General features: G+C 53.6%; 1 protein-coding gene across 1 annotated transcript in view; it reads right to left on the bottom strand.

The window, feature by feature from the left end:
* Nucleotides 1-9,835: 9,835 nt before the first annotated feature.
* Nucleotides 9,836-12,975, bottom strand: part of Neurl1b (neuralized E3 ubiquitin protein ligase 1B) — a gene marked incomplete at its 5' end in the record, with an annotated part of 34,869 nt that continues 31,729 nt past the window's right edge. The window contains 2 exon segments of the mRNA XM_005376340.2: nt 9,836-10,495; nt 10,788-10,913. Coding sequence (XP_005376397.2) covers nt 10,251-10,495; nt 10,788-10,913 — 371 coding nt within the window.

The following is a 12,975-nucleotide window of genomic DNA, read 5'->3' as shown; positions in this document are numbered from 1 at the left end:
GCTTAGAATGTGCCAGTCAGGGGTCGTGGGAACCTCTTCCGGAGCAGGGCCTGGTTGTTGCGGAATGACACTTGGGACTGTCATCCTCGCCCTGGACAGCTCTTCCAGAAAACTGCCTTCAGCTCTTTGGCCCCCGCAGCCCCTTCCTGCTGGGAGTACTCAGCCTGTCTTCTGTTGGCCAGCAGTGGCTGCCCAGCCCTCGGGGCCCAGCGGTTGCACAGTCTGGGGAGATCCCCAACCCCAGGACCTCTGTACTAGCAAGGGCAGCTTGTGACCCTGGGGGAAAGACGGCAGGCCGGGCCGGGGGCTGCGGGTGGGGATGGCCCCGAAGTACGATTTACACAGCCCTGGACCACCTCTCAATGGGAGACAGCAAAAGGAAGGCCAGAAGCTCCAGACGTCATGGCGAGGAGTCTTCTTTCGAGGAGAGGAGGGTGAAACAGAACAGGAGAGAGGGGCCAGTGAGCTTGGAGAGCCAGGACTGGCTGCAGAGGGCCAGGCAGGGCCCCCTGGGAACGGTCTGATGTTTTTGCCCTGCAGTGGCTGTGGGGTCTTCGCCCAGGGCCCCCTCTCCGTCCCTCCATGCAGAAGATCTTCCTGGGGCCCCGAGTGGGCATGGGCCAGCAGCCACGCTGTGGGGACTGCTGGCTGTAGGCAGTCCTGCCCGCCTTGGTTGGGAAGCCTTGCCCTTCCCACGCCTCTCCTGGAATGCTGGGCTGCTCCTGGAAGCTGAGCAGAAGTGTGACTGTCCCTCTGGAGCCGAGGTCGGCCTCCCAGGCCTGGGGCCAGCATTCCTGACCAGTAGCCAAATCCGAAAAGGGAAGAGGGGCCTGGGGAAGGCTCAGCACAGGCCCCACAAGCCCCGTCATCTGACAAGGGCTTTTGTTCTTTGGGGGGAGGTGAGCTAATGCCAGCAATTCCACCTTGGGTGGGGTTGAGTGGGGCTATTTTGTGGACCGCGTGCTGAGGGCTACCAAGCATCCTCTGTAGATCCTGCTAAGAGTGTTGTGGGGGCAGTCACTGCGGCACTGGGCTTTGATGGGGGGCTATGGGAAAATAGAGGCAGCCCCGACCCAGCTCTAGGGCAGGGGGAGGGAAGTGGTGTAGCCAGCAATGCTGCCTACTCCCTCTTCATCCATGGGGATTCTGCTCCAAGACCTCCAGTGGACAGTGGAGCCTCAGAGTATTCAACCCTTGAAATTATATAGCAGTATGTTTTCTTCCATGTGCCAGGTATCATAGCCACATGGAACCAGAGCTGATCTGTTCCCCCCCTGGTTCATGCCCTGGCACCTCCTTTGCATCACTACTCTTGTGTTTTGGGGCTACTATGAAGTAGTAAGCGTCACTTGGACACAAGCACTGTAGAACCACCATAGTTCATCTGATAAGTGGTATGACTACTAAATGAATAGAGGTTGGGTAACATATACAGTGTGGATACGCTGTACAAAGGGATGATTCACGTCCCAGGTGGAGCTGAGCAGGACAGTGGGAGGATTCATCGCACTGCTCAGAAGGATGTGGGGCTTAAAACTTATGAAGTGTTTACTGTAGAATTTTCCACTTAATATTTGGGCCCAGTTTGACTATGGGTAACTGAAGTCACAGAAAGCAAAAACGACTATAAGGGGAGGACTATTGTATTCAGTACCTGCTAAACGACAGCCACCTCCTGACAGTTCAGCCTGATACAACCCATGAGGTGGCTGACACTCCTCTTCCTCAAAGGTCCAGAAAGGGAGGCTCAGAGAAGGCAAGCAGTTTGTCTAAGATCCCCTAGCAGGGCCTGGCCCGGACCCCAAGTGTGTCTGCCTTGGTCAGAGGGGAGTGTCATCCACCAGTCTAGACCTCACCTTAAGGTCAGAAGCACCTGGTCTGAGGATAGATGCCCGGATGCAGCTTCCTCTGGCAGGGCCCACTTAGACTGAGGAGAATGAGGTTCTGAGATGGGGTCTCCTCGGGATCACACAGCTCCAGGGACGCAGTCACTCCAGGGGCACCCTCAGGAGGCCCCTTGGGGAGGCAAGTCACCCCACCTGCTGGGGAGGAGATGGGTGTGAACTGGGGCCTGCTCTGTTGGACTCCTGCCTCCTTCCCCAAGCAGCTTGGGAGAGGCCCCGGAGGAGTCTGGGGCTCCCAGGCTGAGGACAAAGGTTCAGACCCGCACGGGCCAGCCAGGCTAGGAGGCCGCTGAGGAGAGGGGACCGGGCTGCGGAGGCGCTCAGTGTCGACTCAGCCTCCCTTCAGGCTTCTGCGAGTTTCTCCCGGGGTCCATTTAGCAGCCAAAGCCGGGTTCTGTTCCCATAGCTGGATGCCCGGAATAATCGTGTTTCCCACATCCCCATGCGGGAGCCCAAACCAGCTTCTCAGACCCAGGAGAGTTGGAGCGGAGGGAGCGGCGCAGCTTCCCGTCCCGGAACTGAGCACGTGGACTGCGTTGGGCTGCACCCAGCATGGCTCTGCCCTTGCATCGGATCCTTCTCGCTTTCCCTCCTTATTCCTCTCTCCGTTTTCTGCACCTTCTTTCTCTCCCTCTCCTGACGATTTACCCCCTGACAAGCTGTGCCCACAGAGGGAAGAGCCAGATCTGGTTCCAGCCCTGGTCCCGGCACAAGCTCTGTGACCTGCGGCAGGCCACGGCCCTCTCTGAGCCCCTCCTCACTTATCAGGAAAATGAGGTGGTGACACCTACTGAGAGGTTGCTTGTGGGGCCAGTGGAATCCCAGGATAAAATATCCCAGGCCCATTCACCCTTGCAGACCACTGCATGCAGATCCTGGGAAATAGCTACAAACTAAGAGAAAAAGTCCTCTGAGGTGCTGTAGAGAGCAGGATAAATTGGCGGAGTCTCTGGAGCTTTGGTTTCTCCTACACAGTGCAGGCGGTGATGGACCCTACGTCAAAGAGCTGTTGAAGGGCCTTAATGGTGTGATTGATGTCCTTTATGTATAGGAAATGCTCAGTAAATGATGTGTTATTATCTTTGTGCAGGACTGTTTGGCCTGCAGCACCCCAGGGACTGAAGGAGAAAGAAATCTGTGTATATGTACTGTGGCCAAACTCCTGGGAAGCTGGCTGAGCTTCAGGCAGCAGAGGCTGACGGGGGTCAGGGTGCAGGCTTTGACACCGAAGCCTGGGAGGAGAAACAGGCTAGGCCAGGGAGCACGGCCAGGCCTTAGAAGAATTCAAGTGGTCGAGAGAAAGAGGCATGCTCATTACATGGTAAATTAAGCCTCAGAGCTTCATTGGCCGGAATATTTCTATTTAGGAGTCTGCCTTCCCCTCCAGATGGTCGCTCTTTTTGTTTGTCTTGCTTTGTTTGAAGCAGGGTCTCTCTATGTAGTGCAAGCTGGCCTTGCAGTCCTGCCTCAGCCTCCCCCCACCCCACCCCTGCCCCGTGCTGGGATTATAGGGGGGTGCCACCATGCCTAGCTCAGATTGTTGGCTCCTGAGAGCAAGGGCCATGTCACACCTGGTTTTGTATTATGTGCGTTGTGGGCACGTGACAGAGACTGGCTCATGGATTGGGTTTTTGATCTGTAGGGTCAAAGGGCAGGCAACCATGGGAGACTTCATGAAACTTCTTTAAAGGGTGACTAAGCTGGCGTGATGTAAGTTAGGATACTGGGGCCATATTTGGTACCAGAGGGGGAGAGTCTACCTAAATGATAACCTGGAGGGAAACAGAACTGACAGACAGAGGCAGATACATGATGATACCATATGAACACCTGGATCCAGCCATTCCTGAAGCCAGAAGTTTCGGTGCACAAGTCAATAAATTCTACCTGCTTGAGTGTTTCAGTCGCTTAACAATCAAAGTCTAGATTAATGTGGTTATTTTTCCTTGTAAAAATAATCCTGATTATTAGTTAGTGTCTATAAAAATGTCCTCTGGCCCAGCAAAAGCAGATGGCATCATGGGAAAGATACCGAGGAGGGGAGAAAGGAGCCTGTGAGTGGACTGAGGAGACACTGCCCCTGCCCAAGGCCCTGGGGAAGAGTGGACGATGTGCCTCTGAATGATTTTGCTCAACTCTGGAGCAGGCTCATCTGGGGTCCAATCCTGTTCCTGCCTTGGAGGGACCTTGGTTCCTTTGCCTGTGGAATGTGGAGAACATGGCTGGGAAGATTCACGGTGAGAATGTGTGAAAGCCATGGATTCTACTGCTGGAGAAATGCTGGCTCACTTCCCTTAAATTCACTTTAAATTCAGTGTCACCTCGCTGGGCTGTCACTAGTCAGGAAGAACAGGCGTGGGTGGCTCCTGCACCTTCTCCTTCCCTCCCCACGTCTGATACCGCTGCGGGGCTGGGAGAAAGCCCAACCAACCTAGTCAGCGTGGCCTGGCCTCCGCGGGAAATTTACAGGCTTTATCTCCAGCACGACTAAATTTGGATGTTAAACCACAGGCAATCAGCCTGGGAATTCCTAACAAATTCCAGCAAGGGCCGGCTGTTCTCTTCAGTTTTTGCAGAGTAGGGAGATAATTTTTTCCCAAGCAACGTTTAAATGAATAGTCATACTTACTCATTATGAAAATGTGGAAAACACAGGGAAATCACCCAGACTGCCATCGCTCAGTCACAGCACTCAGGGACATCTTGCTTCTTGTTGCCGGTCTTTCCATTGTACGGTCAGGTTTTGGGGTAATGATTGCTTTTTCACACCCACAAGATCATAACCACAACATGGTTTTATATCTCGCTTTTCCCACTATATTTTAACTTGTTCCCATGTTATAAACTGTTCTAACAACTGTTGTGAGTGCGGATGCTACGCTGAGCACATTACCAACATGTCAGTGATGCTCATGCAGACCCTAACATCAGGAGCTATTATGATTCTTGCTGGGCAAATGCGGAGACTGAGGCAGAAAAATGTTAAGAGTAACCGGATGCCATGGTCAAGCACAGGCTGACTTCATGTCTGAAGCTGTCTTACACTACCTTGCCCTACAGAGATGAGCGTCTGCCTGCCCTGCCTACACCTGCTCCAAGGTTCCCTGGGAGAAGGGATTGGCCACCTTCAGTCCACCAAGTTCACCAAGGCCACCTCTCATTCACTAAGTCTTTGCATCAGAGCCTATGTTTTTCTGGCATCAAGGACTGGTTCAGGAAGGGGCATGTGATCCAAATTGGCCCGAGTAAGGATGACCAGAGGCAGGAAGGAGGCAGGACCCCCAGTCTGCCATCTTGAGAACCTGCCTGCGAACAGGGGCCAGAAAAGAGGGCAGTGGGGGAAACCAAGCCCCTAATGCAGGTTTTAAATGCTGGGCTCCTCTGCATCAGAAGTGCATTTTGCCACTGGACTTTCAGGCTACTGAGTTTGTTATTCCCTTAAACCCATCCAAACTGGTTTTTTTTTGTCACTTGTGATCAAGAGTTTCGGTGAGGATACCCTGCTTGTTGAACGTTAGGGCTGCTCACAGTTTTCACCGTTATAAATAATGCTGCAGTAGTCACCTTTACACATACAGCTTACCATGGGTTACACTTACTTCCTTGCAACTATTTATTTATTTGGTACTGGGAATTGAACTCAGGACCTCCCTTTTGCCAGGAAGGCTCTGTGCCACTGAGCTATATCCCTGGCCCTCTTTGTAAGCTTTTAGCGGAAGTGAGTTACCTGGCAAAAGGGCCGGGCATTGCCAGGGCTCCATGGACAGCGAGCAACTTGTCTGAAGGCTGGTGGCAACTTGGACCCCTCGCCTCCACTCCCTGACATTGAACACAGGTGCAATATTCAAAATTGAGTCCTGAAGAAACTTTATTTTTTTTTTTTTAACAAGCCAAATTTGTATTTGTTTTTCAAACAGGAAAATTGTTAATATAAAACAGATAAAAACAGACAAAAAAAAAAAAAACCCAGAACACACAACACACAAAAGCACAATACACAAAGACCAGTGCAAACCCTTCCCGACCCACTCCCCCAAGTTTTAAAACCTTTATTACAGTTCCCCAAAGATTAGACTGTATTGGAGAGGTCACAGTATTGAATCAGAAAAATAAGAGACATGTTTAAAAAGGTCTGCACACACTCTGTGGGGAGTGGGGCGAGGGTGGACGCTTTATCACTCCAACATCCAAAATAACGCAAGAGGGTTTCGGTGATTAACCACAGGTGTCCAGAACCCCACCATGTCTGCTTGTCCCTCATCCACGTTTAAAAAGTTGCTTTGAAAAAGGATAAAAAGTGCACAGACACTTTCATAAGGCACAGACAGATTGTTGTACAAATCGTTTCATTAGGGACTTGGATAAGACAACAACACAGTTAAATACCAAGAAATGCCAGGAGGCCACATGTCCCTGAGCTGGTGTCCCCCTGCCAGACTGGGGCATTAATGGGATCCAGCAGTGGGAGGTTATTGCCTCTCGTTCACCAAGTCTTTGCACAAGCACATTTTCAACTGGAACGGACTCCCTTGGGGTCCTCCTGGGCCATGGGAGGGAGTCCTAGAGCCCCAAAGTAGCAGGTAGCATCTCCCCAGTGCCTCCCTGGGAGGACCTGCAGGGATCATGAGCTTATGGGGGCCTTTGTGGGCTCTGCCTGAAGCTGTCTGGTGGCAGCCCATGACCCCAGAGATTCCCATTTGTAAAGCAGAAGAGGTTCTGCAAAGCATGCTGTGGACTCTCAGCCAGGAAGGCAGTCAATGGGCACTTACCTAGATGGACAGGAGACAACAGAACGGCCAAGAAAGCCTAAGTCAGTCTGCCCCTAACATCTCAACACCCTGCTAATGTTACACCTTCAGCCTCAGAACTGGGGCAATTTCTATCTGCTCCATCCCCTGCACCTTACACCAAGTGGGCACTCAGCAAATGTTAGTTGAATGACTTTGTGTATCTGGTATTGTTGTACCAACCCCCTGAACACTGATAATCACGTTCCTGCTGCAATCTGATCATCTCCTCCAGACCGCGAGCGCTGTATGGGCTTTGTCTTTGGTCTCAGTTCTCAACCCTGTGGCCAGAATATACCCTGCGCCCTTCAGTGTCAAATGACTGAAGAGATGGGGCTGCAGGTCAAGGAGCAGCTACCCCAGAGGGGCTCAATCCCAAGACTGCTTGTTCTGGGAATGCACTAGAAAAGGGCGCTTGCTTTGTCTTGGAAGCAGCCCAGCTGTCCAGGAGGCTCCATGCGGACAGGGCCAAGACCATGACAAAGGTGGCATCTCCTGGTCTTCCCTATCCTGTTGTGGAGCCCTGGCTGCTGCCGTAGGGGGCACAATGGGCAGTGACCCCAGGGGCGCTGGGGACCTTGCACATGGCAATGGTCCATTCCCAGTCGCCTGTGTGGGCACCTCTGTGCAGCAGAAGGCCGTGGGCTGGAGCTCTGCTCTTCCGGGCTCGGCTTGGCTGGGAGAAGTGGCAGTGAGTGCACAAGCCGGTAAAGGAGGACACTTGTCCTTGCAGAGCGTGGGCAGCAGAGGGGCTGCAGCCCAGAAACTTCCACAGGCGCAGGTGCCCAGGCTCTGGCCCCAAGTTTCAAGGAAGAAAACAACAGACAGCGTGGAGCTTTCTGGGGCCCAGGGGCAGGCAGTGGGCACACTGGGATTGGTGCCAGACGTGCTTAGGCTTGAATCCCAGCCCTGTCACTTCCTGTTATGTGAACCTTAAGTCACTTCACGTACAGCACCTCAATTCTCTCACCTGCCAAATGGGGAGAATACCTTATTTGCTGGATTCTAAGAATCAGTTTTTCACACCTGAACACCTCCAGCTGGAAGGGATTACACAGTTACGGGCATCTTAGTTAAGATTGGCAGTGGTTTCTCGGTGGTCCGTAACATGGTGCCTTATCGTCAGCAGCATCTCAGATGTGGCTTGCTATGGCACTAAGACTTGCCTCCTGGGACTAATGCATGAAGGTGCTGCTCTAGCTCGGTGCCAAGGCACATAGTAGGTGTGAATAAAAGACATCCTGGCTCCTCTCCCTCCTTCTCCCACCCCCTACTCCAGAAGAAGCGAAGCAGAGGAGGTGCCCATTCCCTAAAGTACCCGGAAGTGCCCGGTTTTAGAACATACACGCCCCTCCGCTCGGGGACACAGGGAGGCTATCTGTAGTGGCTGCAGAGCAGGTTGAGCAGGCCGCTGGCTCCTTTTCTCCCAGGTGACAGGTCGTCAGAAGCATATCTGGTCCACCCTGGGCCCGGCCCTCACTGGCTGGTTTCCTGGTGGTGCTATGTAACCTCTGTTGGAACCATGGGGTCTGCTGGGAAGGGCAAGAAGCAGGGGGGAGGCAGCCAGCTCTCCCAGGCCACCGCTACCGTGGGGATCTGTGAGTGTCTCCATCTAGCTAGGGGCTGGCTGGCTGGAGAGCCAGCTCCCTGGGGAAGTCCTCCCATACAGAGCCTGTGCGCGGCTCTGCCCAAACCACCTGCACACAGGGAAATGGAGGAGTTGTGCCGAGCCAATACAGCCGGGCACCCAGGCCTGCCTGATGCTTAAACTCTTACCATGCCAAACACTGGGGTTCTAGTAGCTCCTAAAAGATTCTGCTGCAAAGTTCCAATGTGGCCATGTTCCCCAGATTCACTAATGGAAAGGCAGAGATCAGGGGTTTTTGCTGGGCAAGAGAGCGGTGTTTCTGAGGTCAAGATCAGGTCAGAAAACCAGAACCAGCCCTAGCAGAGAAAGTATGCTTGGCTGGTGACCTCCAGCATCCTGGGGGGCAGGAACCGGTCTTGTGGGACTGGCTCTCAGGAGGGCCCAGCTGAGCCTGGCTCCCAGCAAGGGATTAAGTGAATGCAAAAATTCCCTGAACATTCTTCCTTTCCTTCTCTCCCTCAGCAAAAGATAAGAGATTAGAGCTGTGAGACAAAGGCTAACTGCTCTTTGCTAACCTACCCCAAACTTCTTAGAAGGCTGGGCCCCTCCGCCTAGGAGCTGATGCAGAAGCCAGGTACTTGGCTTCTAATTAGGAACTCAAAAACAGAGAGGCCAAGGGACTGCCCCAGTGGGACAGCTTGGAACAGCACAGCCAGGAGCCCAGACAAGGGGCAGGAAAGGAGCAGGCCTGGGTCAGCCCTTTGCCCCAGGTCTTGCAGAGTGGAGTCTGCAGAGATGGGCTGGGTGAGGGCCTTCAGGACAGGGAAGAACCCCAATGTCAGCACTTTCAGTCAGTGTCTCGAAAATCAGTTAACGTACCCACCAGTTTGCACCTTAGTAATTATGCAAGGAAGAGAAGCTGAGAACCAGCACAAGGACCGTTACAAAGCCTGGTTCCCCTCTAGCTTCTGGCCTTGGGGAGACCACGGACCGTCAGCGCCAGCCCACAGGAAATACGCGTCTGTACTCTGTGGTGGCGCTTCCAAGTTCCACGTGAGCCCCTGCCTCCAAGGTCCTCCTTCCCAGGACAAGAGCGCCTCCTCCAGGGGTCTCCTTGGAGAAGGGGAGGGTGTGAACGAAGACCGAAATCATCCAATGACCCAGCAGGTGCAATGTGCTTGTTCCCCTATCTGGGGGCAAAGGGTGAAAAGATGCCACAGCCCAGAGTGCCCAGCCTTAGCACCCATGAAAATGCTCCTCCAAGACTGAGTAAGAACCAAAAAACGTGAGTGTCTCCGATGTTCTCCGCCCACCTGCCTGCCACCAGGAGCGGCTGCTTTGGAGCTGTAAACAATGAGTTATTTTTGCCTCCCCTTAGAAAATCTGAGTGTCCCTTTTCTAGACCATCCAAGAGAGTGCTGTATAGGTTCAGGCTATGTACATTCAAAAACAGCTTCTGTCCCACCCCCAGAAAATGAACAGTTTCTAGTTGCACTAACATCTGGGCTCTGGATTGCACAGTCCTTAGTGTTAAATAACCTCCTAGAGCCAGGACATACAAGAGCTATGCGTTCCCTGCTCTCTCATTCATCCTCACATTCTCTCTCGTGTGACCACCCCCCTTCCCCCACATACACGCAACCCAACCCCAGAAAGAAGCATTGCACAGACAGAGGGCGCTGGTTCCCAGCTGGAAGGTCACCGAGGGACGCGCATCGACCAGGCAGTTCCTGAGCTTGCTTAGGATGGCCTTTTGGGGGCGAAGCACTTTTGAGCCAGACGCAACCTGTGCCTGGGCTCAGACCCCAGGGCCTCCCCTCCACAACTGTCACGCCTTGCCCATCCCTGGAGAGTGGCAGACGAGAGATGGCTGCTGCCCTTGGACTCCCTGCTGGCTATGGTGGCGGCCCAGCCCAGTGGGAGCTTCAGAAAGATGACCTTGCTGCGGCGAAGGCTGGCTGGAGGGCCAGGCTAGGGCCTGTAGATCTTGATGACATCCTTGATGGGCCGCCGGCAGATGGGGCAGCAGGCCCGTGCCTGCCTCTTGAGCCGCAGGCCGCAGCTGTGGCACAGGCACATGTGTCCGCAAGTGTAGATGACGGTGTCCACCTCGCTGTCGAAGCATACTGTGCACTCGCCGTTCTTGCTGCCCGCTGGCTCTGGCGGGGAGAATGCTGGGGACACCGGGGGGCTCAGCGGGGAGCTGGGGGCCGTCACTGCCCAAGGGGAGAACAGGAGATCCATTAACAGTTGGCCTGTGCCGGCGCAACCCCAAGAATGTGCACCCGGGCACCAGTGGGGGACATGATTTGGAGACGATTTTGGTTTAGCGTCCTGGCTGTGCACCTTCCCCTACCCTGCCATCCCACCAAGCACCACCATCACCCTGTGGGAGCCGCATCTGCAGGCTTCTCCTCCTCCAGCACAGTACAGAGGGACGGAGCAGATGCAGGGGGAAGGGAGCCAAGCCAGCACCGACCCCTGGGGCTAGGGTCTACACCTCCTTACCCAAGGACGACTCCGACGCCGAGGAGGACTGGTTGACACTGAAGGTCATATCTGAATCGCTATCGTCCTGGGAGCCACTGAAGGACCCTGACGGAGTTGTAGTTGCAGGACTGGACTGCAGGGTACCTGAGACCCAGAAAGAATCCGTGAGTGGCAGCGGGAGGCTGGACACGCCCTGCTCGCCCCTGCTTCTTCACTGCTGCACATCTTAGCCTCCCTGTCTGTCTAAGGAGAAGACAAGAGCCATGCCCACCCCCAGCGTTCTGAGAACAGCCGAGCTCATGTAAGCAGGGTGGCCATCTGCTCCTCGCCTGCCTGGTCTCTGCTCCTGTTTATTTTGGAAACAGCAGCGATGTTCTTTGGGGCATTCTTTTGAACTCACATGCCCAGTAAGAACTTCCACTCCTTGGTCCTAGTCCCAGGGGTGGTTCAGGGAAGGGCATAATGCCCAGCAAGACCACCGAGCTCCTATTCTGTGAATTTCTCTACAACTGTTCGGCAAGAAAAGGCTCGTTCTCTTGGGAGGTAAGCCTGGCACTGCAGGAGGCACCCTGTGGCAAGGCCCTGTCTCAGAGTGAAGCCAATACAAGGGAAAGCAGAGAGCTTTGGGATGGAAAGAGAGATGGGACCCTGATGACATCCTTTCAACACCTAGATCCAGCTGTTCCTGAATCCTCCTAGACTTCTTAGATATGGCCATACATTTCTGTTTTTGCTTAGAGCACTAAAAATGGGGTTTTTGTCACTGGCAACTCTAAGGCCCTTGACTGCTAGTGCAGTCAACATGGATAAACTTCTCTCTGGGTTCACTGATTTAGGTAACTAGATGTTACTTCTCAGGACACAGAGAAATGACCTTTCGGTTATTCCGCATGAAGAGAAATGATCAGATAATGTAGCGCTGGGGCTGCTCTGAGGTAGGGATCAGGGGAACAAGTTCCTGGCCCCTAGAAGTAATCCCTTCCCTTCTACTTTCTCTTCCTGACCTCTCAGGGCTTTTCCTGGTTACTCTGGAGGTGCTGGGGGTGACATGAAAACGATTCTAGGCTTAATCCTTGTGAAGCTCTAGCAGGAACTCGGGCAACTCATCTCAGGCTGAAATGATGATTATGTCTGATGGTTCTTCAAACCAAAAACAAAACCTCCTAACAGAACCCTCGACACTTTGCTCCTCCTCTGCCCTCACTCAGACACCAACAGCTGCTGCTCTAACTATGACGGCTGATTAAGAAGGCGGTGCCAGACCCCTGCCCGAGGCACAGCATGGACCTCATCCCTTCATCCTGGTCACAACCCCATCATGCAGGTGTTACTCTTATTCCACCCCGAGGGAAACCGAGACTCAGGAGAGGCTGTGAGGTGTCCAAAGTCTCCACAGCTGCCCAGCTCTGTGTCTGAGACTGTCGTTTAATCTCTCTGTGCTTCGATTCCCCTCTGTAGACGGGGGTAATGTTTACATGAGGCGGTTGGGACTGAAGCAGGATGTGAAAAGTTGACTTTTCCTGTTTCTTGGCCTTGACTTCTGGGACCGTGACGGTGGATCTGTGCTCTCTGGGAAGCTTCCCTGACCACTGCCCGAACTTTGCCATGCAGCGACAGAAGCCCCACTGCCGCAGCCCTGTCATGCCACACGTGTGAGCTGCTCACAGGCATGGTGCGTCTCCTGTTCTCTGCGGGTCCTGTCGCGGAGCCGGAGGCCTGGCCCACAGCTTGTGGGTTTACCCCGTCTACTTAAGCACAAGTGAAGGCAAGACTCATCCCTAAATAGGACGTCTGAAGTTTCCCTTCCGCTCTGTCTGGATGTCCTCTTGCACGTGTCACGGAATTTATTTTGTTTCCTACATACACTCAATACACATTGCGCATGTCTTGAAAAAAAAAAAAAAAAACTAGAAAATCGTAAGAAGGAAAATAAAAACCACACCAGTCACTTATAGACTGCACACAGCCTGCAGGCTGAGACCAGTCACCCACCTAGATACAGGGTTTACAAAGTTTGTCCGGGGCATGCGGCTCGAATCAACGGGACACTAGCTAGGAAAGCATCTTCTGGTGTGCGCCCAGACCTATGAATGGGGAACTCTGGCACGCGCGCAAGCAGGGACAGTCTAGGGGTAGCAGAGGGTGACAAGCGCTCCCGACAAGCGTCCCAGGCAGACTGCGGGCTGGGGCGGGGGCGAGCGATGGG

Source organism: Chinchilla lanigera, unplaced genomic scaffold, assembly GCF_000276665.1.
Source record: "Chinchilla lanigera isolate Chin_1 unplaced genomic scaffold, ChiLan1.0 scaffold00007, whole genome shotgun sequence".
In the NCBI taxonomy this organism is placed as follows: domain Eukaryota; kingdom Metazoa; phylum Chordata; class Mammalia; order Rodentia; family Chinchillidae; genus Chinchilla; species Chinchilla lanigera.
The sequence above is the reverse complement of the archived record's forward strand: the minus strand, read 5'-3'. Positions and strand labels throughout refer to the sequence as shown.